This window comes from Diplotaxodon limnothrissa, linkage group LG9 (assembly GCF_057381915.1).
Source record: "Diplotaxodon limnothrissa isolate DT_005_m linkage group LG9, D_limnothrissa_male_GT1.1, whole genome shotgun sequence".
NCBI classification, from domain to species: Eukaryota; Metazoa; Chordata; class Actinopteri; order Cichliformes; family Cichlidae; genus Diplotaxodon; species Diplotaxodon limnothrissa.
Window position 1 is genome coordinate 32882156 of NC_140604.1, and position 26137 is coordinate 32908292.

General features: G+C 40.0%; 2 protein-coding genes across 6 annotated transcripts in view; both read right to left on the bottom strand.

Annotated features, from left to right (window-relative positions):
• Positions 1-3128: 3128 nt before the first annotated feature.
• ssr1 (signal sequence receptor, alpha) lies at positions 3129-17341 on the bottom strand. 2 transcript variants are annotated; one of them, XM_085363065.1, is made up of 10 exons: positions 17201-17341; positions 9224-9351; positions 9004-9100; positions 8802-8905; positions 8565-8723; positions 8320-8396; positions 8142-8220; positions 7822-7915; positions 6973-6987; positions 3129-5960 (listed from the first exon to the last, which is right to left on the bottom strand). In XM_085363065.1, exons 1-10 carry the CDS (start codon positions 17268-17270, stop codon positions 5893-5895), a joined length of 891 nt encoding a protein of 296 aa, XP_085219191.1. In that variant the 5' UTR covers positions 17271-17341; the 3' UTR covers positions 3129-5892. The 2 variants fall into 2 exon arrangements, with proteins under 2 accessions (XP_085219191.1, XP_085219192.1); XM_085363066.1 differs by lacking the exon at positions 6973-6987.
• Positions 17342-19479: 2138 nt separating this feature from the next.
• Positions 19480-26137, bottom strand: part of LOC146625924 (uncharacterized) — a 73695-nt gene continuing 67037 nt past the window's right edge. For 3 of the 4 annotated variants that reach the window (XM_085363068.1, XM_085363067.1, XM_085363069.1), the window contains one exon: positions 25965-26018. Coding sequence is in view for 1 of the 4 variants with exons in the window: in XM_085363070.1 (XP_085219196.1) it covers positions 23055-23231; positions 23339-23469; positions 23739-23858; positions 25146-25238; positions 25841-26018 (699 nt within the window). In the remaining 3 variants the exon portion in view is untranslated. Of the gene's footprint in view, positions 23232-23338; positions 23470-23738; positions 23859-25145; positions 25239-25840; positions 26019-26137 lie in introns of those variants that run through there. The other variant, XM_085363070.1, reaches the window with a different exon arrangement.

Consider the following 26137-nt stretch of genomic DNA (forward strand, 5'->3'; position numbering starts at 1 on the left):
ACTTCAAGAACAGTTTCCAGTCTAAAAATCTGTTTTCTGCATTATTCGCTTATTTGTTACGCACAATTCTACCGTTGTTTACAGGCTGTCGGCCGCTACTTTTTCCTTTTACTTAATTCCGAAAAGAAAAGCTAATTTCTGCCGTTCAATACTGAAGAAATTTAAAGTTTTTAAAATTATGCAAAATTACAAAACGCTTAGTTGTGTCTCTAATCAAACCTCTGTAACTTTGCTCTGCTTCACTTCAGCTGCATCAGGTAATGTTCATGTGTTGATTAATGGTTTTCTTTTGTTTTTTATGTACTGCAGAATATATTTTTAAAATCCAGGCCAAGAAAATCGCCTTCACGTTTTTCTGTGTTTTATCCTCAATTACTTTGACACAAAGGCATCTGCTGATGCTCACACCTTTGATAAAGTCTCCAAAGTGTCAGCTTTCTTTTTATATCTATAAAAATATACAAAATGTACTGATGCATGATCTGAATTATAATATTTCTGACTGTCTGAGGCAAAATTTCCCCACACAGCCCTAACAGTTACACAATCATAGCAAAACTCTGTCCTGATAGTTTCCAGTTTCTCTTTTGTATCAGACATACTGAGACAATATTCGGGATAAATAACCACGAACACAATTTATTTATTCAGTTTAGAGGTTTACACATCACATCATTATAATCACAGAGCCCGTTTCACTTGAATCGTCCACTTGATGGCGCAGTAGAGCAAATGAAAAGCTTCAGTTCATCACTAGGCTTCATCTCACCATCACTACCAAAGACTGAAGGGGAAGTCCGTGAAAAAGCTGGAGTCAGGCTGGCGAGGCCATGATGAGCTGGGAAGCATATTTAGCAAAGCCTACCAGCTGCAGGAGAGTGAGTTTTCAAAATAAAAGTTGCTTTCTTCTTCTCTGAGGTTTATGTCTTAACAGCGCATCGTGCCTCAGCGCCACCCACTGGAGCCATGTCGCCGTGCGATTGGCAGATTAGACAGTTGCGATTGAACAGGTGTGCCTAATGAAGTGGCCAGCCAGTGCACAGTCAGCGGGGGCCTTTCAGTCAGTTAATGACATCACCAAGGACCACGCACGTTTACACTGTGGTGAGCATGTTTCATTCTGCTTGCAGTGTGCTCATGCAACCTCTGTAGCTTTAACGTTCATACTCCAACTGTAACTGACAAACTTTGTTCTAAATATACTAAAATTAAACACGTGAATTACTTCGCATTAATCTGTAGTATTTTTTCAATTCAATTCAATTCAATTTTATTTATATAGCGCCAAATCACAACAAAAGTCGCCTCAAGGCGCTTCATAGATACAGAGAAAAACCCAACAATCATATGACCCCCTATGAGCAAGCACTTTGGCGACAGTGGGAAGGAAAAACTCCCTTTTAACAGGAAGAAACCTCCGGCAGAACCAGGCTCAGGGAGGGGCGGCCATCTGCTGCGACCGGTTGGGGTGAGAGAAGGAAGACAGGATAAAGACATGCTGTGGAAGAGAGACAGAGGTTAATAACAGATATGATTCAATGCAGAGAGGTCTATTAATACATAGTGAGTGAGAAAGGTGACTGGAAAGGAAAAACTCAATGCATCATGGGAATCCCCCGGCAGCCTACATCTATTGCAGCATAACAAAGGGAGGATTCAGGGTCACCTGGTCCAGCCCTAACTATATGCTTTAGAAAAAAGGAAAGTTTTAAGCCTAATCTTAAAAGTAGAGATAGTGTCTGTCTCCCGAATCCAAACTGGAAGCTGGTTCCACAGAAGAGGGGCCTGAAAACTGAAGGCTCTCCCTCCCATTCTACTTTTAAATACTCTAGGAACAAGTAGGCCTGCAGAGCGAGAGCGGAGCGCTCTAATAGGGTGATATGGTACTACAAGGTCATTAAGATAAGATGGGGCCTGATTATTTAAGACCTTGTATGTGAGGAGCAGGATTTTGAATTCAATTCTGGATTTAACAGGAAGCCAATGAAGGGAAGCCAAAACAGGAGAAGTATGCTCTCTCTTTCTAGTCCCTGTCAGGACTCTTGCTGCAGCATTTTGGATTAGCTGAAGGCTTTTCAGTGAGTTTTTTGGACATCCTGATAATAATGAATTACAGTAGTCCAGCCTGGAAGTAATAAATGCATGAACTAGTTTTTCAGCGTCACTCTGAGACAGGATATTTCTAACTTTAGAGATGTTGCGCAAATGGAAGAAAGCAGTCTTACATATTTGTTTAATATGTGCGTTGAAGGACATGTCCTGGTCAAAAATGACTCCAAGGTTCCTCACAGCGTTACTGGAGGCCAAGGTAATGCCATCCAGAGTAAGAATCTGATTAGATACCATATTTCTAAGATTTTCAGGGCCGAGTACAATAACCTCAGTTTTATCTGAATTAAGAAGCAGAAAGTTAGCGGCCATCCAGGTCTTTATGTCTTTAAGACATTCCTGCAGTTTAACTAATTGGTGTGTGTTATCTGGCTTCATGGACAGATAGAGCTGGGTGTCATCTGCATAGCAGTGAAAATGTATGCTATGTCTTCTAATGATACTGCCTAAGGGAAGCATGTATAATGTAAACAGAATTGGTCCTAGCACTGAACCCTGTGGAACTCCATAATTAACCTCAGTGTGTGAAGAGGACTCTCCATTTACATGCACGAATTGGAGTCTATTAGATAGATATGATACAAACCACTGCAGCGCAGTACTTGTAATACCTACAGCATGTTCTAATCGCTCTAATAGGATATTATGATCAACAGTATCGAACGCTGCACTGAGGTCTAGCAGGACAAGCACAGAGATGAGTCCACTGTCAGAGGCCATAAGAAGATCATTTGTAACCTTCACTAAAGCTGTTTCTGTGCTGTGCTGAGCTCTGAAACCTGACTGAAACTCTTCAAATAAACCATTCCTCTGCACTGTTGCCTGCGCTCATCTGTAAGATTTTTTCCTGCTTGTTTCATCTACCCAGTTTTGTTTTGACCATTACCAAACCTCATTTCTGCTTCCTTTGAACTCTGTAAAAACCTTCATTCTTCACTTTTCTGCACAAATGGAGAAAAGAAAATCTTACGCTTTCTTTTTTGTTAATAAAAACGACAGAAGCAGCAGCTCTACAGCAAATCCTCAGTTTATTTCCTGCACATTTAAAAGCAAATAAAAGAACAAGCTCAGATCTCTGAATTACAGCCCCCATCATTTTAGAAAAACAGAAACATAACAAAAACCTGTCAGCTTGGCTGCTTGTGGATGTGGGAGCCTCAGTGAACAGCTGTCAACTTCCATATCCACAAAAAGCTTTACAGGAAATGACATCTCTGCAGACCAGGAGCCTCATCTGATGCTCAAGCCCTGCAGAATCTGATGCCCCCTAGTGGTACAGTATACAAACCCCACCCCCCTCCCCTTTAATCCCAATCTTCGTCTTGAATAAATTAGCTCGGTAAATTTGCTCTGAAATCAGCATAAGTCAGCCAGTATTTACACCAGTGCTTCAACATTTTTCTGATCTGCACAGGCTGCTTGAGGAGAGAAGCCAGAAGTGAATAAAAACGTACAAACGGAAAAGGTAGAAAACAGGCACACGTGGAGAGGACCCGAACCGTTCAGTTTGTTAGATTCTTATGAGTCTTTACCCGTCATCTTCTGAGCCAGAGCCCGAAGCGAGCGCAACAGTGCTGATGAGTCCACCTGACGAGACACTCGGGTCTCCACTCGCAGGTCTGACGTAACATCACGATGCAGATATTTCACAGGGCGAGCCGGGAGAAACATAACATCCGATTTCACAAAACCCCATGAGTTGCGTCTCATATGTTAAAATACTCATGTTAATGAGAGAAAAGAAAGTTGCTTTCATGCATTTTAATGCTTAAGGCTGTAACTAGATTATTCTTGCTATCGATGAACCTGCTGGATGATGGTTACTCCCCTCAGAGGCTCCCAGAGACCAAGTTAACCTTTTCACATGATTTAAAGAAGGATAAGCAAAACATTTTCTGCCTAATGAACTTTTTCAGATTCCTAAATGAAAACTCTTCTAAAAACAGGACTTGGACGATTTTCGTTGACAATAACAGGCTTTACGCTTCACAGCACAGAAAACTCAGAAGCCTTGTCGAGAAAGAACCATGGCCAAAAATTTAAGTGGCATAAATTTTGTGTTTCGCACATTTTCTTTATGATATGGTGAAGAAAAATCATAAGAACTAAATGAGTTTAGTTCCAACTAAATCAAATTCATGCAGACTCTGTGTTTACAGCGTGAACAACATAACGTGCTGGATATCAGCTTCTGAGCCAAATGCTGATTGATGGTGATCCGTTCCTGCCTCAGAGCTCCATATTGATCCGTTTCTCCGCTTCTGTCTGTCCACCTAACAACTGGCACACTTTCTAACATGATGGAGCTTCGTGTCACCGTTTCCAGCCCATGACGCTCTCCCGGCACCATGGGCTGGAAACTCTGGATTTTAATACAATTGAAAATCTCAAAAAGTAGAAGGACAAGCAAAAAACTCAAACGGATCAACTTCACGCACAAAGTCAGCAGCACATCGTCTGCTAAAATGATTTGGCTCAGAAGCTCAAAAGTCCAGCACACCACAGAACTGCAGGAGGTTCGTCACTGTAAAACTGAAGCTTTGCATAACTTTGATTTAGTTGCCAAAAAACCCCGTGGAACATGAGCATGACTGCTCTTCACTATATCACAGTAAAGTAAAACACGCTGAGGCAGCACACAGTATGAACGTTTGCGTCACAGTGACTGTGATGATGGCGGGCAGCCGGTCACAGCCTCTGTAGCACAAGAAACTCAGCAGCTGCTGGATGTCATGTCGTCCATCTGTCTTATCAGGCAGATAATCAATATCTCCATATTCTCTCTCAATAATTAGCTGCCTGCTGAAATACACGGTTAATCAATTACATAAGGAGAAACTAGAGATTAATGCCTGGTGAGTTTCTGGAGATCTACTCGTACCACCTCCTACTGGCCGCACTGCATTACTGCGGCCGGTTTCTTTTCTGTGCTAAACCAAAACAATATTTCATCATTGTTAGACAAAGATTTGGACCTTTCCCCCCTAAATATAACATGAGCATTGAAACGTTAGCTCAAAACGTCAGTTACAGTTTAAGAAGGACGGCGCTGATAGCTGACCGACGGGATCAGACCACAAAAAAAACTCTGAGTATCTGCAGAAGGGAAACTGAGTGACTGTGACTAAAGGGTGAAACACAGAGGGACAGCAGACAGAAGGGAAGCAGATTAAGTCTACAAAATCCCAACAAAACCAAAAATTATGTGCAGACAAAATCAACGAACAGAGAAAATATACAAAAATGTCAAAAACAACAAAACTGCATCTGTTACTGTAGCTCCTCCACACATCAGAGCAGGGCTGCAACTAACCAGTGTTTCTACTCTGAACCAGTAACTTGAAAGAAGAGTCGAATTAGACAAAAATGATCCTGATCGTTTCAGCCCTGCGTCAGTGTGCGAGGCAAACAACACAATCAATACTGTCTCACAATGATAATGTCAGCAGTTGTACTACCAAGGCTTAAAAAAAATCTGATCTTTGAAGAAAACCCATCAACCTTCAGAGAAAACAAACGGCCAACATGCCTGTTAGAGGATGAGCCTCCCCACATCTCTCTGTGACAGCGTCAGAAAAAGTAATCGTTAAACAAAAGGGGCTGCAGTGTATGTGTGTGTGTGTGTTCAACAGTTTTTAAGCTGAGCCAGCCATCGCTGTGCTTGGCACTGGTTAAAGTTCCTCAGCAGAGGGCAGAGTGTGCTCACGGTGGAGCTCTCAGCCCGTCGCCTCCTCTTCCTCCACGGGTGGATGAAATTTTTGTTGAAGTGACGTTTGTCAGCCGTCACTCGTCTGAGCCGGCCGAGCGTTTCTGGTTCCTCTTGCGAGGAGATCTTTTGGGAGATGCTTTGTCTGAAGGAGGAGAAGATGTTAAGAAGGTGAATTGTAATTTTTTTTCTGAAAACAGAGCGGTGATGCCACACACCTGCAGGTTTTATGTTCTCAGAATCAGGCCAAACATGAGGTCAGAACATGCTTAAAAAAACCCCCAAAAAACCAAATGTGTCTTCCAAAAACATTTCACTGAAGCTTTCTCACACATGTATTATTTACAGTGGAGACTCCATCAACAGGTTTGAGGTTTTTATTACATCTGACAAGCAAACTAAGGAACTTTGAAATAATTACGTGATTCCAAAGAAACTTCCTTGAAGTTATTGTTTAAGGTCCAAAGAAAACTTCAAGCAACAAAAAAAAAAAAAGGATGCTCCTGCTCAACTACTTTGTTATTTCTGCTACCATCAGGCAGCGACACCTGGTTTTGACTCTCTTCCTACAAGCAGTGTGTAGGGGGAAAATGACCACACATGTAATGTGCGACTAAAAGTATTTTACACCTGCAACTCGACTGACAGATAACTTGGGTTGACTGCCTTTTGTATAAAAATGACTGAAAGTTGTAACTGAAGACTTTAGAGGATTTTATAACATCTGTAACAGTAATGAAAATATCACAGGTATGACAAAAACAAGCAACGGGATCACTAACGTCTTCACATGTTTTCCCAGATACTGGAGGAGTTTGCTGGGTTAAGTAAAAATGAAAGAAGGAAAATCATTTTTATAGCCAACATCCAACCAAGCAGCTGCACCACAACCCCGCTTACTGTGACCACCACTCTCTAAGACCAACTTTCACACACAAGGAAGAATGCCAAGAACCAGATGGTCTGATTACAAAACAGGTGAATAATGTGACGTGATGTCAGTGGGAAACTGTGTTTAGTTTAACTTTCTGCAGTTTCTCACTAACAGATCAGAACATCTGGAGCACCAGGAGTGGGAGAAGAACACTAAACACTCCAACATCAGGACCAAAGTTGTGTTACAGACACACAAACACACGACATGCAGCAGACCTCACCTCTGCGACTCTGCACTGAAGACGCAGGAAAACATGAGAGCAAGGAAAGCAGAGAGAGGAGGAGAAAGAAGGTGAGTGATCCTCGTGCTCAGTCAAGGATTAAGATCATTCTGAAACAGCAGGTGAAGCAGGAAGAAAGAACAGAGCAGCAACAGCAGCAAATATCCTGAACCTGTTCATATAATAAACTCGAAAATGTTTGGGTGCAGAGAGAAACAGCAGCTCTACAGACGTCTGCCAACCTCAAGAGCTGCACAGGAAGCAGAGGTTGCAGGGACCCGTGATGAAAGCTAAGATGTTTAACCTGGAGAAATCTATGAACCTAAAAGTAGTCCAACTCCCTAAACTAAGCATGTACTAAGAAATGAAATTAAACACCATCTGTGCAAGCACTGTTGAAACCTGAAATTTCCTCCTCCTATAATCAGGTTGTATTTTAAATATCACTGAAACGTGTGGCTCACTGCAAATGATGTCCATGTGGTCCAGTGCTCGTGTTACTTCACTCTAAAACAGCCAACATGCTACTGTTCTGCAGAGTCACTTCCATATTTAAATGGTTAAAGCTCGTGTAGTCTTTTGTTTAATTAAAGGAATTAAATGTAATTTTGGTGAATGTTTTCAATGTTACAAAAGATACACCTGCACGCGTGAATCAGCTGATTCTGTGAGGAAGAAAAGCTTAAAAGGTGCTCTGAGAGGGAGTGTTCGGATGAAGCTGACAATCTCATCTGAGACTTGTGGTGTATAAACAGTTGGATTTCTGTGTCTGCAGATAATAAAGTACATAAAAAAGAAAGCTTGTGTGCGAGCTGATGAGGTCACAGGATGTGTGCGAGGAGTACGTACTGATCTGGTTCAGTGTTTCTGGGGGGATCCAGCTCAGGTCGACGTCGTTGTGGCTCGAAGTTCCCGTTTCTACCTTTGGAGCTGGACGCCTCCTCTACAAACAAACACAGAATGAGCTGTCTGCTTCTTTTTTTTTTGCTAATGACACCAACTCAACCTCATATAGCTCATGCTTTGGCCAAAAGCTCCAAAGAGTTTAAGTCTGTGACAAACACCTGCAGATCCTGATGTAAAAAACACTAGCTAAACCATCAAAGGGTTTATTTTTCCCCTCAACTACCCATTTCTTTAAAAACAGTTTCATCTGATGGTATCTGCACCTTTCTGGACTCCAGCAGCTGGTGAAGGCCTACAACCACGAGCAGCCCAAGACCTGACAGGAAGACATACATGAAGATCCTGGCAGAGAGAGAGAGAGAGGGTGGGTTTATGGACAAATGCAGGCAAAGGGGGAGGAAAAAAGCCAGATTGGGTGTGTATATATATATGCATGCTTACGTCTCTCCATCAAGCCCATCCTCTCTCTCAGTGATGGTGACAGTCTGGTTAAACACAGCATCCTGGAAAACGTTTCCCTGTAGGTGGGAAAAGAATGGATGAGAAATGTAAATAAAGAAACAAAACGCAATGGTGGAAAATAATGGCTACAGATCACTTTTTCCTACTTATTGTCCCAAATTTCCACACAGAATCTGATTTGTTACATCGCTGACATTAGAAGAGCTTAAACCAGTCATGCTTACACTGCTGTCCTTGTAGTTGAGGTTGATGACGAGTCCGAATGGCCGCCCACCCATTGGCTCTGCAGGGATGAAGGAGTACTCAAAGGTGGCCTGTCTGCTGGGAGGAACCACGGTGCCGAGCTGGAGAGCGGTGAAGTTCTGGATGTAGAACTGGTAATCCTGAAAGGGGACAACAGGACAAATTTAGAGAGAGATGAAGCTACAGCTATGAATATTTGTTACAGCTCATTTTCTTACCTGTGGGTAACGGAAAGAAGCATCCAGAGACTCTACGATGAAGTTCTCCGACCCTTTGTTAGTGAAGCCAAGAAGGAACTTAACGATGTCGTTGGCTGGGAAGTCTAGAGGAAGGATGGCATGAATCAAAGGGGGTTTCAATACAGGAAAATCTAGAAACTGCTGAATGAAAACAAGAGGGCGGATACACAAAGACATTCACCTTCTCCTTTGACAAACAGGATGGTTGTGTCAGCGTTGGGGGAAGCCTTCACCTCTCCAACCAACGCTTCCTCCTCTTCATCTTCTTTTTCTTCCGTCTAGATAAGCGCACAGGTTTAGGTAACGGGACGAAGAACAGGTTCACGTTTATCACGGTACAGTAAACAGCGAAAACTTGCATCATCTATGAAAACATTTCTACAGCCAATTTAATCACTTACCAGTTCTGTGTTATCATCATCTTCCACTTCTGCCTCATCATCCTCTTCGTTCACGTCGTCCACCACGTCTTCATCCACAGCCTCAGCCTCCTCATCCTCAGTCAAATCCTGGGCACTTGCCACTGGTCCTGACAGAAAGTATGGGAATTTTTACCAAGCCTATAAACAATCTTTATTTCATGTAATGGTTCAAAGATCCTGGAGCAGCTACAGAGGTCTGATATTTAAAGCACATCTTCAGTTCACCAATGAGCTCCGTGATGGTTGGAAAAATGGATGCAAGCCTAAAATTGACCACAACACAGATATGACTTTGTACTCCATCAATGTTCTTCTGGTACCTAAGACTACATGGTTCTCAAACTTGTTGCACGGTGTGCTTAAGAACAATCCAAGCATAGCCTGGAGAACAGATCCAGACCAAGCTAAACACCGAGCTGCAGCATTCACTACAACCTAAAAACTTGGAAATTACAAAGTCTACTTTTGGTGGTTTAAAGCTTGGGATGATAGATTTTGTTAAGGTAACATCACACAATCTTTCAAAGGTAGATACAAGCATCAAAGTGTCCATGTTTGTCTCTCTGAAGCCATCCATGTAAATAGGGCTGCACAATTTTGCATAAAATGAGAATCACGATTTTTTGGCTTAGAATTGAGATCACGATTCTCTCACGATTTTCTTTTCCAGTATAAATATTTATTGCACTTATTAACTGCACATCAACTTCGTAACAGTTGAGACTGAACATAAAAACAATAAATAAACATAAAAACAACAAATGTCTCACGTTTTGTTGTTGCAGCAAAATGTTGTACTGCTTGAAATTCCGTCTCCACCGTTGCTCGACGCTGCGTGTACAGAGCAGGTAGTGCAACAATAGAAAAATAACACAGCACTGTGTAGCGTTTGTCTAGGGTGTTGATCGTTTTCCTAAATCCCTCGTTTTGCACAGTGTTGATGGAGCCATATCTTTGGTCAGGTGATAAGTGATAGCCTCCGTAATTTCTTTGTGCCTGCGGGAGTTCGACGGGTATAGGGAAGCGCTGTATAAGGTTCCCGTTATTGATGTTTGGGTGGTTGACCGGGACGGATTTTCTCCTGTCACTTTCTCGTCATCCCTGACGTGCTCGCCGTTGTTTTCTCCTGCTAATTTTAGCATCACACGGCACAGCTTCTGTATCACGTGGTATAAGGCTCCGCCCTTGTCATTTGTTGAGCAGGAAGAGTGAGCGCTTGTTTTCATGCAGATTACGTCCCGGATCAAATTGCGGTACAATCATCGTTGTCTTTTTTTTTTTTTTTTTTTTTGTTTAAATCGTTGTCATTTGGAAATGAGATCGCACATAAGTATGAATCGAGATCGCGATTTTCTAACGATTAATCGTGCAGCCCTACATGTAAATATATTATAAACAAACAAAAACAGTTCTACATTTTCCAAGACGACCATCATCTCAGATCTAAGTCAAGTGAAGAAGGCAACTGGACTTCACTTATCACCCAAGAGCCATCTTTAGTTCTAGAACTAAACGGTAGCGAGTCACATGTATTTAAACCTTACTGGCATTTATGGTCACCACACTGGTTCACTGGTTGTATCAAGCGCAAACTGTAATATCACCAGATCCCAGTCATCGTTTACATGGAACTTGAAGGCACACTGTACTCGCCACAGTTCTCTCCTGAACTGGTCTGTATCAGTGCTGGTGTAAGTGTAGAAGTTTCTGCTGTTTCAACATCTGCTGTAATCAGGGAACCTTTGAACTGTGGTATTGATATACAACTAAAAACTTAGTTTACAAAAAACAAAAAAACCAAGTTGATCGAACAGTTTTCTCTTCCACCCAGCTGGCTGCACATGGCACATTACAAAAGTTAAGAGAAGCATGAAAAACTGAAATGATGCCAAAGTGTGGCACATGCCAGCAGTTGTGACGTCAGTTTGGGCTTGCATCGCGCAGAGAGATGACAATGGAGAGCATAACCTAGGCTGCACCACACCTTTCGCCCCATGACAGCTGGAACAGTCGTCTGTTGTCCAGTTCAGTGTGGATGGAGCCCGCGCTGAACTGGATAAAGAGTTAAGAAAATTGACGAATAACACTAGCATGCAAACATTTTTGAACATTTAACATTCAGATCTGCGTGAAAGCAAATACCTTTGTTTAGCTCATCAGTGCAGTCACACCCTGTCAATTAGGGTGCAGCTATCGACTTGTTTAAATGCTTATCCAAATGAAGGCAGCATACCCCAGCTAACAGAGTCAGACACTGACACAAGATCATTTTAGAGTCACCCATTTGCCTGACATGCATCTATTTGGGCTGCAGACTTCTCCATCCAGGATGCTCCAACTCAGAACCTTCTTGCTGTTTTGCAACCATGATAACCAATGCACCACCATGCTGCCTAGTTTTATGACTCATGAAAGCGACCCAATAACACAGTCAGGTTAGTCCCACTACTTCCCCTCACTCTGTCTGCATATACACAAGGCCAGGGATTAACCAACACATTAAAATGAAACTTATTACAACATTATTAACCGTGATAATAATGATGTGCATAATATCCACACAACACCATGTTCTTGGTTAGACTTTATGATTACAAATATCAATACCCTAATATAAAATTGCTATTGTTAAACTCTCTAAAAGCGTATCCACAGGCCCGTGATGTAAAAACAGTGTTGCTTAAAAGAAATAGGAAGCCAACACGTCCGTTTCGTCATGTAAACGCCGAACTAACCCACAGCTTACAATCACAGCCAACAGGATACGATCCAGATAACTTAATCGGCCTCAAACAGCCGTTCAGCTGCACAGTGTGCAGACCAATTGAGTAAACTAGAAAAATTTGCATTTCCTGCGAAAATGCAGTGTGGATGCTTTAAAGCTGAAGCTGTATGCAAAAACTAGCTGAAAAAGCTGAAAAGTTGCAGAAATTGTAAAAACTTTGCAGAAGCAAAGGAACTTTGCTAAAATGTAATAACTTAGCAGAACTGCAATATCTTAGAGGAAACATAATACTTGGCAGAAATACAATAGCATAGCAGAACTTAGCAGAAATATTGTAACTTACCAGAAACATGACAACTTCTCAAAAAATACAAGAATTTAGGAGAAATAGTATAAGATAACAGAAAGAATATATTTAGCCAAAAATACTTAAAAATTACAGAAACACTATGATTTAGAAAAATAGTACAACATAGCAGAAATACTGTGTTTTACCAGAGACACTGTGATGAACTATGAATATTGTAATTTTAAATTAATACTATGTTTTAGCACAAATACTCTGGTTTAGCACAAATATTATAAGATAGCAGAAATACAATTATATAGCAGAAATGCTATATTTAGAAAGAAAAATATAATATAGTAGAAATAGTATGATTTAGCAGAAATACTACAATGTAGCATAATAACAATGATTTAGAACAAATACTATGATTGAGCAGAATAGTTATAACTTAAGTGAAAATACTGGAAAACTAAAGTGACAAGCTGAGAAAAAAACAGAATATGCTTAAGCTGTCTCAAAACTAATTATTGTTCAACTGTGGGGGAAAAAAGAAATACAAATAAATAAATACAGAAATGTAAAGAGAGAGACACACACACAGGGTCTATGCCAGTCAAACAATGAGATGCTGCCCTAAAGAGGGTCTTTCTCTCTCTCTCTCTCTGTCTCTCTCTGCCTCTGTCTCTCTCACACACACACACAGGGAGAGAAGCAAGTTTCTAGGTCAGTCAAGCAGCCTGGGAGCTGATAAATTTGAATCCACCAATCAGAGTGGCTGTTTACGTTTTCCCGCCAAAACAGGTGCATCTTTTTACACACGCAGCACAGAGAGGCACAGGATTATTGCAGTCTATTTCTCATAGTGAGGACTCCCCTCAAACAAATGACCATAATTTCCTAACTGTAGGGGCTAGAGCGGTCATTCTTACACCGTTTTGTTCAGAAGTGATTGGGGAATCTTCAAGTGTTGACAATTTATCATTCAAATATGAATTTTTAGAGATATATGACATGGATGACTTATTGACTTAGAAGCCACGAATTCCCCAATATGCAAATTTGAATGGCTGAGGCCACATATATGATTGGCTGGCTGGGAAGCCATGCAGGCCCTGATTTGTGGATTTGAATTCCTCAGCCCTGATATGATTGGCTGGCTTAGAAGCCATGAAGGCCCCAATATGCAAATTTGAAAGCCTCAGGACACATATATGATTGGCTGGGAAACCGTGCAGGCCCTGATTTGAAAATTTGAATGTCTCAGTCCTCAGAGAGGATTGGCTGCCTGGGGACCTGGCAGATATATATATAGAAATACTATGATTAAGCATAAATACTACATTTAGTAGAAATACTATGTTTTCGCACAAATACTATAAAAAGCAGAAATACTATAATTTAGCAGAAATACTATATTAAGCACAAATCCTATAAAAAGCAGAAATACTATATTAGGCACAAATAGTATAAAAAGCAGAAATACTATAATTTAGCAGAAATACTATATTATGCACAAATCTTATGAAAAGCAGAAATAGTATGATTTAGCAGAAATACTGTATTTAGCACAAGTACCGAAAAGTACCAGAAATACTATGATTTAGCAGAATAGTAATAACTTACAAAATTACAAATATGGAGGCATATTGAAACACAAATGCACAGAGGGACACACAAACACAGGCTCTAATCCAGTCAACCAGTCTAACTATATTCAATTTAAATCCTACAATGACATGCTGCCAAATAAGGGCAGGGTCCTCTCTCTCCCACTAAACACACACACACACACACACACACACACACAGACAGACACAGAGGGAGAGAGCTGCCGAATTTAAATCCACCAATCAGAGTGGCTGTTTACGTTTTCCCGCCAAAACAGGTGCATCTTTTTACACACGCAGCACAGAGAGGCACAGGATTATTGCAGCCTATTTCTCATAGTGAGGACTCCCCACAAACAAATGACCATAATTTCCTAACCGTAGGGGCTAGAACGGTCATTCTTAAACCGTTTTGTTCAGAAGAGATGGGGGAATCTTCCAGTGTTAACAATTTATCATTAAAATGTGAATTTTTAGAGATATACGACATGGATGACTTGTTGACTTAGAAGCCACGAATTCCCCAATATGCAAATTTGAATGCCTGAGGCCACATATATGATTGGCTGCCTGGGAAGCCGTGCAGGCCCTGATTTGTGGATTTGAATTCCTCAGCCCTCAGATATGATTGGCTGGCTTAGAAGCCATGAAGGCCCCAATATGCAAATTTGAATGCCTCAGGACACATATATGATTGGCTGGGAAACCGTGCAGGCCCTGATTTGAAAATTTGAATGTCTAAGTCCTCACAGAGGATTGGCTGCCTGGGGACCTGGCAGAAATATATAGAAATACTATGATTAAGCATAAATACTACATTTAGTAGAAATACTATGTTTTAGCACAAATACTATAAAAAGCAGAAATACTATAATTTAGCAGAAATACTATATTAAGCACAAATCCTATAAAAAGCAGAAATAGCATGATTAAGCATAAACACTACATTTAGTAGAAATACTATGTTTGAGCAAAAATCCTATAAAAAGCAGAAATACTATATTAGGCACAAATCCCATAAAAAGCAGAAATAGTATGATTAAGCATAAATACTACATTTAGTAGAAATACTATGTTTTAGCACAAATAGTATAAAAAGCAGAAATACTGTAATTTAGCAGAAATACTATATTAGGCACAAATCTTATAAAATAGCAGAAATAGTATGATTTAGCACAATAGTAATAAGTTAAACAGAAAAATTGGAAAAGCAAAATGGACAGCTGAAAAAATGCTGAACATGCCGAGGGTCCCTCAAATATACTTGTTAAATGAAAAAATCAGCAAAAAAATGCACAGGGAGAGAGAAGTAAGTTTCTAGGTCAGCCTGGGAGCTGCTGAATTTGAATCCACCAATCAGAGAGCCTGTGTACTTTTTCCCGCCAAAACATGTGCCTCTTTTTACACACGCAGCACAGAGAGGCACAGGATTATTGCAGCCTATTTCTCATAGTGAGGACTCCCCTCAAACAAATGACCATAATTTCCAAACCGTAGGGGCTAGAGCGGTCATTCTTACACTGTTTTGTTCAGAAGAGATGGGGGAATCTTCCAGTGTTTACAATTTATCATTAAAATATGAATTATTAAAGATATTTGACTTCTAATGCACCACAACTGAGTAGAGCGAAGCAAAAACTGCCTTGACTTGCCCTCAAACAACGCTTTGTGACTTGAAATCTATTTGGAGTATCGATATCATTCTTTCACCGTAAGAGACAGCAGGCTTTGGTGAACAATCATGGAAATTTTCAGGTCTCTGTGGAAATCCAACAAAAAGTTATGACGAGAGAAAAAAGTGGTTCATTTCCACAGTTTGAAATCTGAAGAAATCTGAGCGAAGGACGAATTTCCTACCCTCAAACAAGTCCAACTCATTTCAGAACGGTAATAGGTGAGAAAGAAATTCTTGAATTGTGAGCGTCAGGGGTGTCTGAAGATATTCGGGGACAAGCCTCATGTCTTAACTTTGCTTCGTTAAGGAGATATGACGATTCGAATATGCCTCTCATTACAGAAATCCAGCGGTGATTTTGAACAAGCTCTCCATTCACTTTATATGGAGAGTTTTCTGACATTGTGTTGGTCTGAGGAGATTTGCGAAAATTCTATAAATCCCACAACAATGATAGTGACATTTCCTGAAAGCCAGCAAAAATACCTACGTTTTGATGTATAATTTGTGGAAGTTGAGTGAAAATTGAGCAAGTAGCAAACAGTTGTTCGGACATGAAGAGAAGACTGCAAAACCTTCAGTGACACACTGGAAGCCAAGAGCATAGCAACCATAACAACGCATGTATTTTGTGAAAAATCACAATTTTGCAACTCAAAACTTTAAGAGGCATAAAAGTAAAACAGTAGAAGATTTGAAAAAGCTGAATCATACCTGAATAGCCCAATAATTTGTGAACATTTTAAAATTTGAATGGTTGTTCTAGGTGAAAATATGAGGAAGTAGTTAAGTTTCAAAAACAAGCAAATTTTAGCAGAATTGCAGAAGTTTCCCATTCATTTCAATGGGACAAATTAAAGGAAAAAAGCTTAATATTTTAAAAAGTATAATAGCAAAAAATACCAAAAGTCATAGCGCACATTAGCAGAAATAGCAGAATAGTTTAAAATTTGAACGGTGAAAATCGGCTGAAAATTGTGGAAGTAGTTAAGTGCCAAAAAGTGTACGGAAGCAACTAGAATAATAATAAAGAATAAAGAGAAACAGGAACTCAATAGTGTGGATGCTTAAGCATCCACACAATAAGCCATACTCTTACAGACTTAATTATCTACTTACATTAATTAAGCGGGCATTTGAAGTAACAGTCCCTCTGTGATTCAGTTCTGCGGGGTTAAGCTAAGTAAGCTAGCGTAGCAACAAAAGTAACTTTACCCCGTTTTTCAGCAACTTTCACAAGTTTTGTTGATTACATCATAATATGTGTGGCAACTCCGAGGCTCCGTTTACACAGAGAGGAAATAAAGGAGCTGAAATAAAGCAGCACGTTAACTGAGCCTCTTAGCTTCCCTGCTAACAGTAAGGACACGTCAGTCTAACCAGGCGTTTAAAGTACCTTGACGTGAGCTACCTTACACTAAATTACACGAAACAACAAGAGGCATTTGCGAAAACGAAATCCACCGTGGAGATATCCCTCTAATTGCCCCACATTTACGATGAATCCCTTCATTTTTATATACACGCTTCACTTCAACCAGCACGCTTAATGGAGAGCGGCCTTCCCCTTTCCCCACAGCAGCTACTTAGCTCGACAGCTAACACTTCTTTTTCCCCTAAATCGCTGCGCTTTTCTTCGTATCTTTACAAACAGACTCACCTTTGATAAGGAGAGTCGCCGGAAAGGCTAACAACACCAGTAGCAGAAGTTTCGGCAGAAATTTCATCATTTTGAAGTCGAAATCAATGCGTTCTCATTCAGCGTCGGTCAGGCTGTCTATGAGCGTCGCTGTACTGCTTCCGTTACTCTAACTATGACGCATGCGCAGAAGTCACGGTGGAGTTTGTGGTGTGGCGTCAACCCCGTTCAGGTCGCAGTTGTGTTGGTATAAAAATGGTTGGACACGGTTGAGATTGTTAAGAATAATATAACTTTTACAGAGAACAGCTGACCTGAGTTGTGGACTTTCTGCTCAAGTTGGGGAAGTTTAGGAAGCACGAATGCAAAGGAAACAAAACCGGAAGTGAACACTGCCGAGAAAAAAACAGAATAAAAACGAACTTTAATTGATCAAGTGCTGAAAGAATGACCTTTATTCATAACTTACATTTCATATTTAATTCTAAGAATGAATAATAGTACTGTTTCTTGTTGCAGATATAAAGAAACTGGGAGTTTCTACGAAATGTCAGAATAAATTAGCAGATGCAGCTAGAACGAAAACTTGTTTCTGATGCTTTAAAATGAATGTCTAATCTTTTTAAACTGTTTTCTATTAATAATACTAATTCTTTATTTAAAAGGGACAGTGCAGTTTAACGTTGTTGCTGTTGTAGCCACAAATTGCGTTCAAACACGTACAATTCAGTCACGTACACATCCAAATCACAATATGCAATATATACAGATGTTTTTTTCTTTGTTTTTTCTGTCAGTGCGCACTTTTCTCCTGTTGTATGTTCAGCGTTATGTTCCACAACAGATATGAGAAAAAGAATGATAAAAGTAAAGAAAAAATATTTTTTTATGAATTAGCAATATTATTTTAAAAAAACAACAACTGCTAATTATTTTTATTCATCATATTTTTAATGGCAAACTCTTAATCTGACTGTTTATAAGATTTATTACGTTTTAATGCCACTTATAAAAAATAATTTTATTTTTATTACAATTTATTTGAAATTCCTTGTCACTGCATGTTGTTTTGCTACTTTAGACTTTCCTCTGTTTTACTATCAGACTGTCAGTCATCTGTGCAGCACTTTGAACTTCACTAACCAGGATGAAAGGTGCTGAACAGTTAGTAAGTAAAATTTTGTTTTATTTATTTCTAGATAAAAGATCACAACGTGCTTCACACAGAGATAAAGTATAAAACAAAAACAGATAAAAGTTAAAAAAACAAAAACAATACTACTACTAATACACTGTATGCATGTATATATATTCTGTAACCATTTCCACATCATCTCCTGGTACTTTAACCAGAAGTGAAACTCTTGACGTCAAGATTTATTTATTTTGATTTTTTTAAGAGTGTCCTTGCATTCAACTACCTCACACATTCAATGGCAAGAAAAACCAGAGCTCTTGGATCTTTGACCTCGTGTTTTGAGTTTTGTGGTTTTCACAATTTATTGTTGGGTTTATTAGGTAGCTTACATTCAAGTGTTATATTATTTAGTCTTTTGGGTATAGCATTTCCAGTGCTTCTGACTTAGGTATTTATGTTTCTTAGCTCCTTGTTTGATGTCTCCTAGTCTCGTTTCTGTGCATCTTCTGACCCTTTTTTTGGTGTTAGTCTTGTGTTCTGTTACTTCCTGTCTTACTTTCCTTCATGTCACATGCTTTAAGTTCTGTGTCCCCTTGTATAGTTAGATTCTGCTCACCTGTGCTTCTTTTCCCCAGATGTGTCCTCTGTCACTAATGACCTTATGTGTGTATTTAAACCCTCAGTTTGCTTCTTTGTCATGGTTTTCAAACATGCTGTATGTCCTAGTGTTTCACACCTTTGATGGCTCAGCTTTATGCTGTATTTGCTGCACTTGTGTCCACATATTTAAAGTAATTATTCGGCTGAGCTGATGTCTTATTTTATTTATTTTTGCTCCCTCCCCCCCAGATTAGATGTAACACATCTAATACATTTTAAAAATCATCATTGCACATTTTTAGAAATATTTTTGTCCATGAAAGGTGATGTGACACAACAGCTAAATATCTGCTGTTGGCATCAGTAAACGTCTCACTTTCAGAGATGCAATAACAGGATCTGAGTCATATTTCTAAATAAGATGAACTTTTCTGTTGATTGTTTATTTGTTTTTTATTTCTCCCATATGGAACACACTGCAATTATCACATGGCAAAACAGGCCGAGATTGAATGATCTATAATTTCAAATAATATGTAAATAAATTTAGTAAAATCTGTGATGATATACTGAGTAAATAAGAAAAAAAACTGTGACATTAGAAGCAAAAAAATCATCAAAGCATGAACCAAAAACAAAAGAAACAGCGTCTCTTCAAAACTTAACACAATCAACACATGAATATTCAGTAAATTATATTCTATTGCATCTATTTTTATGAAATAAAACATACAAAATGCAAAAATGGTTTCCAGCTAGAATGACAAATCATGGCTGAGTGAAGATTTATTCAGTACATGACTGGGATGCAATCCACACAGCAAGACAAGAAACCCCAAAAACACGACTTACTGGATACACACAAGAGTAAAATATAACTTTCCCAAACGTGGACAGGAGCCCGTGTATCAAAATAGTCTGCAACGTCCAGAAATCTCCAGTCCGACGTACTTAAACAGTCTCTTCAGATTTCAGGAAATATAAACTTTTACTGTGTGCAGAGATATTCAGACAGCATGACACGAGAAACAGAAAGACACAGTGTGTTAGTTAAGTCCTTTACAAACACAGAGGTTACTGCTGCTGTTTAAAACCGATGATCTGTCGGTGGTTTGTCGACAGGTTACTGTACATCAGAAGTCAAAAACAAAACCACACTCCCCTGAACATGAATTAAACCCGGGATAAATAAATGCTCAAACTCGAGGTTTCTAAACCTTGTTCCTGTTCGCCTGCCCCACTCCTTCCTTGTGGTTGCATCACTGCTAAGAAAAAAGTATTTTCTGACTTTTCATTCTTTCCTTTTCATTCTCGGGCTCACGTCTAGAGAGAAGACAGATCTAATTATTTTCATTCCCTGCTCCTCTTCTTCTTTTTCTGCATCCTTTCAAATGAAAGTCTGTTGACAATCTGTCGTTTTCTTAATGCCAACAAAACCCATAAAAAGACCAAAAACCATCAGTGTCTCAATTCATCTCTCTGTGCTTTCTGGATTCCCTTCAGATCACATAAACGTGTCAGCATGTGACCATATTTGTTTCATTAGTGGCATCGATGGCTGACAGAGCAGTATTTGGGCTCGTCCAGGTAACTTTGGTTTAATCCTGGCTTTTCAGAACCACAGACCTGCTCTGGAGCAGGTCGTGTTCGACATTAGAGATCAAGAGATATCTGGAATGTGGAAAATAGTGTCAGGGAGGTCCTGGGAGGTCCCTCAGACCTCAGTGCGCAGATAATTTCATGGGTGTCGCTCCCTGATGAGCACCTGCTGACTGTAAGAGGTCTTACAGCACTTATTCTTCTATGCATCTTAATAATGGTCCTAAAACAGGACAACTCGTTGTACTTGTTGACATCATATCAAATTTGCATTACGCCAACATTTGAATTCAGTTTTCATTTGTATTCTTTATTCTGGTGGTGCCAGAGTGAAGCAGTTAAAACGATCCCCAGTTCAACTCCAGCCACAGACACAAAACCAGGAAAACCCTCCAAACAAACCCGCTACCTGCTGTGGGGAGCCTTCTGAATACGGGGGAAGCTGTAGGCAGCATTTTCCTTTTATTTTAAAGAATAAAAACTAAAACTGTCTTTCTCACATCTGAACACGAATTCAATAAGAACAGGAAATCCATCAGATCCACTCTGTAGTGAGTGAGTTTGATCAGAGCACAGGGACACCGCGTCTGATGAGAGGAAATTTGGTTGAGGGTGGAGAAACCTGCCGATGGAGCAGCCACTGTTGGACCTGCTGGACTTTTTTATTGATCTGTTTTTGTTTATCTGGGATTTTGTCTTGTGAGGGTGGAATAATCAACTTAATCTTTTTTTAGTTTGTTCTGTTATTTAAAGTCTTTTAAACTTAAAACATTTTGGAAAAAAATGCAAATTAAAAATGCAAACTGTAGAACGGAAACATTTCATAGTAGGTAAAAGTCACAAATGTAATCTGAATATTTAAAGAATGACCCGAGTAAGAACCTTTCTCAGATTTGTTTGCCTTTATGTTTAAGGAGCATCTCCTCTGCAGCGTGTCGATGTGAGCTGACTGCAGTGCCTGTTAGGATTATTTGCCAAGCAGTGACTTATATCATGAGTTATGAGTCTAATTAGCAGTTTTCAACAATGAACAAGAACTTTGATTCAGCTTATCACATGTTCATTTGAAGTATGAAACATTTATGAGTCTTTTATGTGGATGTAGTGAGATTACAGTGAATTTGTTGTGGATTAATCGACATGTGGAGCTGAAACGAGGCTTTGTGGTCTTTTCCTGGGCGTTGTTGGCAGTATTAAAAACACAGACCACACCCAAAGCTGCAGTTTAGGAGTCTTGTCTGAATTCCTGTTGTATTATAAACTAGATTAATCCTGCTCATTCCTTCTTCATTTCCTCTTCTAGTTTGTCACAGGTGATTAAAAAGTTACACGTTACTTGTTTCTAGTCTCTCTCACTGCTTCTCTTCATGCATCCTTCTGTCGTTCGCTCCTCTACTTCTATATTCTCATAAAACATGACAGCATGCTAGATTTATCCCTCCATCTGCTTTTTTCTCTTCATCCACCGCTCATCAAAAGAAAATTCCCCTTCAGGTCAATTATTACCTGATATCACCGGCTCATGATGTTCAGTGCATTGCAGCGCTCAGTGTAAAACTACAAAGGTTTATCTATCTTTTATCTATCTATTAATTTTTTTTACACCAGACAGTTCTGCCCAATAGATTCTTAAACTTTTAATGCCTAAATTAAAAAATATATATTTCAGTGCCACCTAAAGAAGAACCATGAAGCTGCTTGTGGTTCATTTCCAGCTCAGATCCCAAACCTTTCGTTCGGCGCACTTTCACTCTGTTTCAAACCATATACAGTAACTTTGAGACGTGACCAGAGCCTCGAGGTTACTACTGATGCTGATTCTGCAGCTGCTTTCGGACGGACATGGATGAAACTCCAGGAGTTTACAGATTTGTGTTCAATGTAATAATTTAAGATCTGTGTCAAAAAAAAGTGAAATTGATTTCCATGACTTTGCACATATTTCTGGACAGTGCTTCATAATATTTTGTGTAGATTTTTTGTAAATTTCTTTTTTTTTTTAACATAAATGCTAATTTTACATAACAAGAAGAATAATTTTGGAGATACTGTAGAAAAGGCCTGAATGGAGCTGAAGTAGATGTATTTTCCAATAAGCGATGGACCTGATAGACGTATCTGTGTCCATCAGATACAGGAAAGGCTTCCCCAAGCATTCAGACAGCCCTCTTTAATCATAGCGCACCCTGCTCCGCTGCACTGCATCCTGGTCAGTTTCCTTCACCTTTAAGTGCAGAAACTGCTCTTTGATTGGCTGTTGAGCAGATGTGTTTATTCTCAAAGAAGCTGCAGCTTTGTAATCCATCACGTCTAATTAAAACCCATTAAACTTATTTTTTTAAACATAATTTCCTGTTTTAAAAATTGACCAGAACAGTCTAACAATCTATCACCTGTCTTTCTCGTTTCCCATAACACTGAAAATGTAAATGAGCCCTGAAATGCAAAGAACATCACCAGCTGCTTTTATAACGCTGAAGGTGGATGTAACTGTGAATTTCAGGCCCTCTCTCTCACAAACTCGTCTTCCTCTCCGCTTTAGTTGCAACACTCCACGTAGTTTGCCGGCAGCATGCCGGACTTGCCGGTTCTCTGCACGGTGCCGTACATCCAGCCCTCGTCGATGGGCTGAGCGTTGATGATGACGTCGCCGTCCCTGAATGAGACCTCATCGTGATCTTGAGCCACGTAGTCATACAGCGCACGGTAAACACGCTGCAAAAAGACCGAGACACAGATTTCAGGGTTTCAGGGATTTTGTTCTCAGGGAAAAAAAACCTTTAAATTTAGACCAAAAAAAACTTTGTTTCAGAAGAGTGTACCATGGTGCCTGAGTGTGGAGGAGAGGTGACAGATCTGACAGATGACATGCTGGTCTGATGCATGTAGCCGTGATACTGCTGCTGCTGCTGCATCTGGACGCCCTGATGGTACGCTCCAGGGAGCACAGGAGCTGGGTGAGAGACACAGAAACACAGAGAGAGAGAGGCGTGAGAGCAAATAAGTTGAAAACTCTGTTCTGCTTTCTTGGAAAACTCTGCCTCTGTTGCTGTGAAACTCTTTGTGAAATGTTAACAATAAAACCCCCACAGTGACCTTCATGCACAATGCTGCGAGGAGACAGTGAGTTAGTTTAATCTGTGGATCAGAGACGGGAAACATAAGTCGGCCCATGCGTTCACCCTGCTGTGAGGAGGAAACAAAACCGAGGAGGAAAGATACCCGGAGTTTCAGCGCTGCTGCGGTCCCAGAGGTCAGAGGTCAGCGAGCTGACAGACTGAGCCTGGCTGAGGGTGAGCGACTGCTGGGAGTGCTGCCTGCTCAGCCTGCGGTCAGCTCGCTCTAACAGCCGGCCACCACCGGAGGGCAGCGCGGGACAGAAGTAACAACAGGAAAAACAAAGAAAACATCTCTAATAAGAACAAAGACAGTGCGTAACAGCATGAGCATATCAGCTATTTCAAATTATAACTTATGGTTCTGTTAGTTTTCTTTTTTTGCTATTTTTAATTCAGTTTAGTTTCAGTTAGTTTCCAGAGGGGGGGTTACTTATTTCAGCATACAGTGTCAACACCGTCACATATGATTCTAGTAATAAAACGCTACATGCAAAAAATGTTTCCTTATGTTTGTTGCGCGAATGTAATGTTTACATTTTCATTTGGTTTCATAAGCACACATTATTTTTCCATTTAGCTGCTTTTTAGACATGTTTTTATTTCAGTAAACTGAAATGTTTGGGTGTTAGTTGCATTTCCATCAACTATATTTACTTGGATTTTATCCACTGCATTTTGCACAACATGGCAACGGCAAAGCTTCAGTCAGGATGTTGGCTAACAGGATCAACGTGCTGGTACTAACTATAACCAGACTCTTGCTTAAATGTATTTTTTGTTTAAACTCTGGAAAGCTTGAGTTGAAGGCAGCTGGACTTACTTTTAGGTGCTTCTGTCAGGGACCTGGATCTGGGTGGCTGTGGCTACAATGTAGCTGCCATCACCAGTGTGTGAATGTGTGTGTGAATGGGTGGATGACTGCATGTGTAAAGCGCTATACAAATACAGGCCATTTTACCATTTTAAATAATTTTGTGTTGCTGAAGATGACTTCAAACTAATTTAATGTAATGTTTAGGTCTTCAGGCTACTAAAAATTATGGTAAATGAAATGATATAAATATATATACACATATTATATTGAGTACTACAAAGGCTGAATGCGCCATCTTGTGGTTCAGACTGGTATTACACAAGAGCATATTTCCAGTTAATATCTCTAAATCTTGGACTTACAGTGTGACTGTTGACAGTTTTAGTATTTTTATTTTATTTTATTTTAACGTCACAAACAAAGACATTTAAAAAAGGACCTTTATGATAATAAGGATTTTTTTTAAAGTAAAGGCAGAACTTTCAACTTGATCAATGCAAGAGTGTGAACTGAGGATCAAACTTGCACACAGCAGGCTGGAAAATAATTTGTGAACATGTTTATTAGTGTGTAAAAGGGTAATGTGACTTTAAAAATCATTAATAGTAAAACCAGGGTCATGAGGGGTCATGAGAGATGTATGCAAATATGCAAAATATTTTAGTTTGAAAACATTTCTTGAGGATCCAGAGCTACCAGACATCCTGCGGAGGCTTTTGGACTGAATGTTGTCCTCAAGAGGGTCAAAGTCAAAGATGGAGCCTGGGTCTGCCCTCCACACCTTCAGGTCTTCAGACAGGAGGGAACAAGATTTGGACAGAAGCAGTGACTGAAACAATCCAACATTATTAAGTTGATAAATATTCCATGACTTCATTTGAACTGACGTTTCTCTGACTTTGTTCTTGACCGTAACAGATATAAACTCAGAGGGCTGAAGTAAAAAAAAAAAAATTCCAAATCACAGCTCATCTGTTCACTTAAAAAACAAACTATGAAAAGAAAGTAACAAAGCGGAAAGTGGCTCCACTTTACCATAAAATAATACTTAAACCAGACTCAGCACATCAACCACCTGGTCCAGACCTAAACCTTGCTGTTATTTCAGGTGTCTTTGGCTTCATGTGGAGGCTTTTATTGTGAAACACTATATGAATAACACATAACAGAAACTACAGGAGACAAAAGTTATTGATGAAGCATCACATTCTTTATAGGTCCAAAGTTCACAGTTAGAGCTAAGAAGAATAAAGAATTCAACAACTAAACAACATCAGATGATTGTGTCATGTGACTCTGCTGGCCAATCCCTTTCTTGGTGCAATACCACACAGCAGCCAGCAGACACACCAACCGCTGAATCCTTAACACACACAGGCTCTTTCACTAACCTACGATGATGCCTCCTGGTCGTCTGTCCATCTCTGTCACCTGGTGGTGCATGCCTTTGTTGTAGCCCGCCTCTCCCATCATCTGATTGGCTCTCTGGTAGCGCTCCATGCTGGGATCGTCCAACCCCGGCGTGAAGCCTCGACCGCGCGCCCGCTCAAAGTCCTCGTGGTACTTTGCCTGTGAAGAGCAGAGGAGTCAGTGTCAGTGACTGAGACACAGTTTAAACACAGTCTAGTGTTAGACAGCACAACACACACACACACACACACACACACACACACACACACACACACACA

Bases quoted from the DNA above. Each gene is read 5' to 3' on its own strand.
- ssr1 (XM_085363065.1), bottom strand. From the start codon at position 17,270: ATGATGAAATTTCTGCCGAAACTTCTGCTACTGGTGTTGTTAGCCTTT. The intron at 8,724-8,801 runs GTAAGAAAATGA...GTCCCCTTTCAG, and splicing joins CTTCTTTCCGTTACCCACAG to GATTACCAGTTCTACATCCA. The intron at 8,221-8,319 runs GTAAGCATGCAT...TCTCTCTGCCAG, and splicing joins GATGGGCTTGATGGAGAGAC to GATCTTCATGTATGTCTTCC.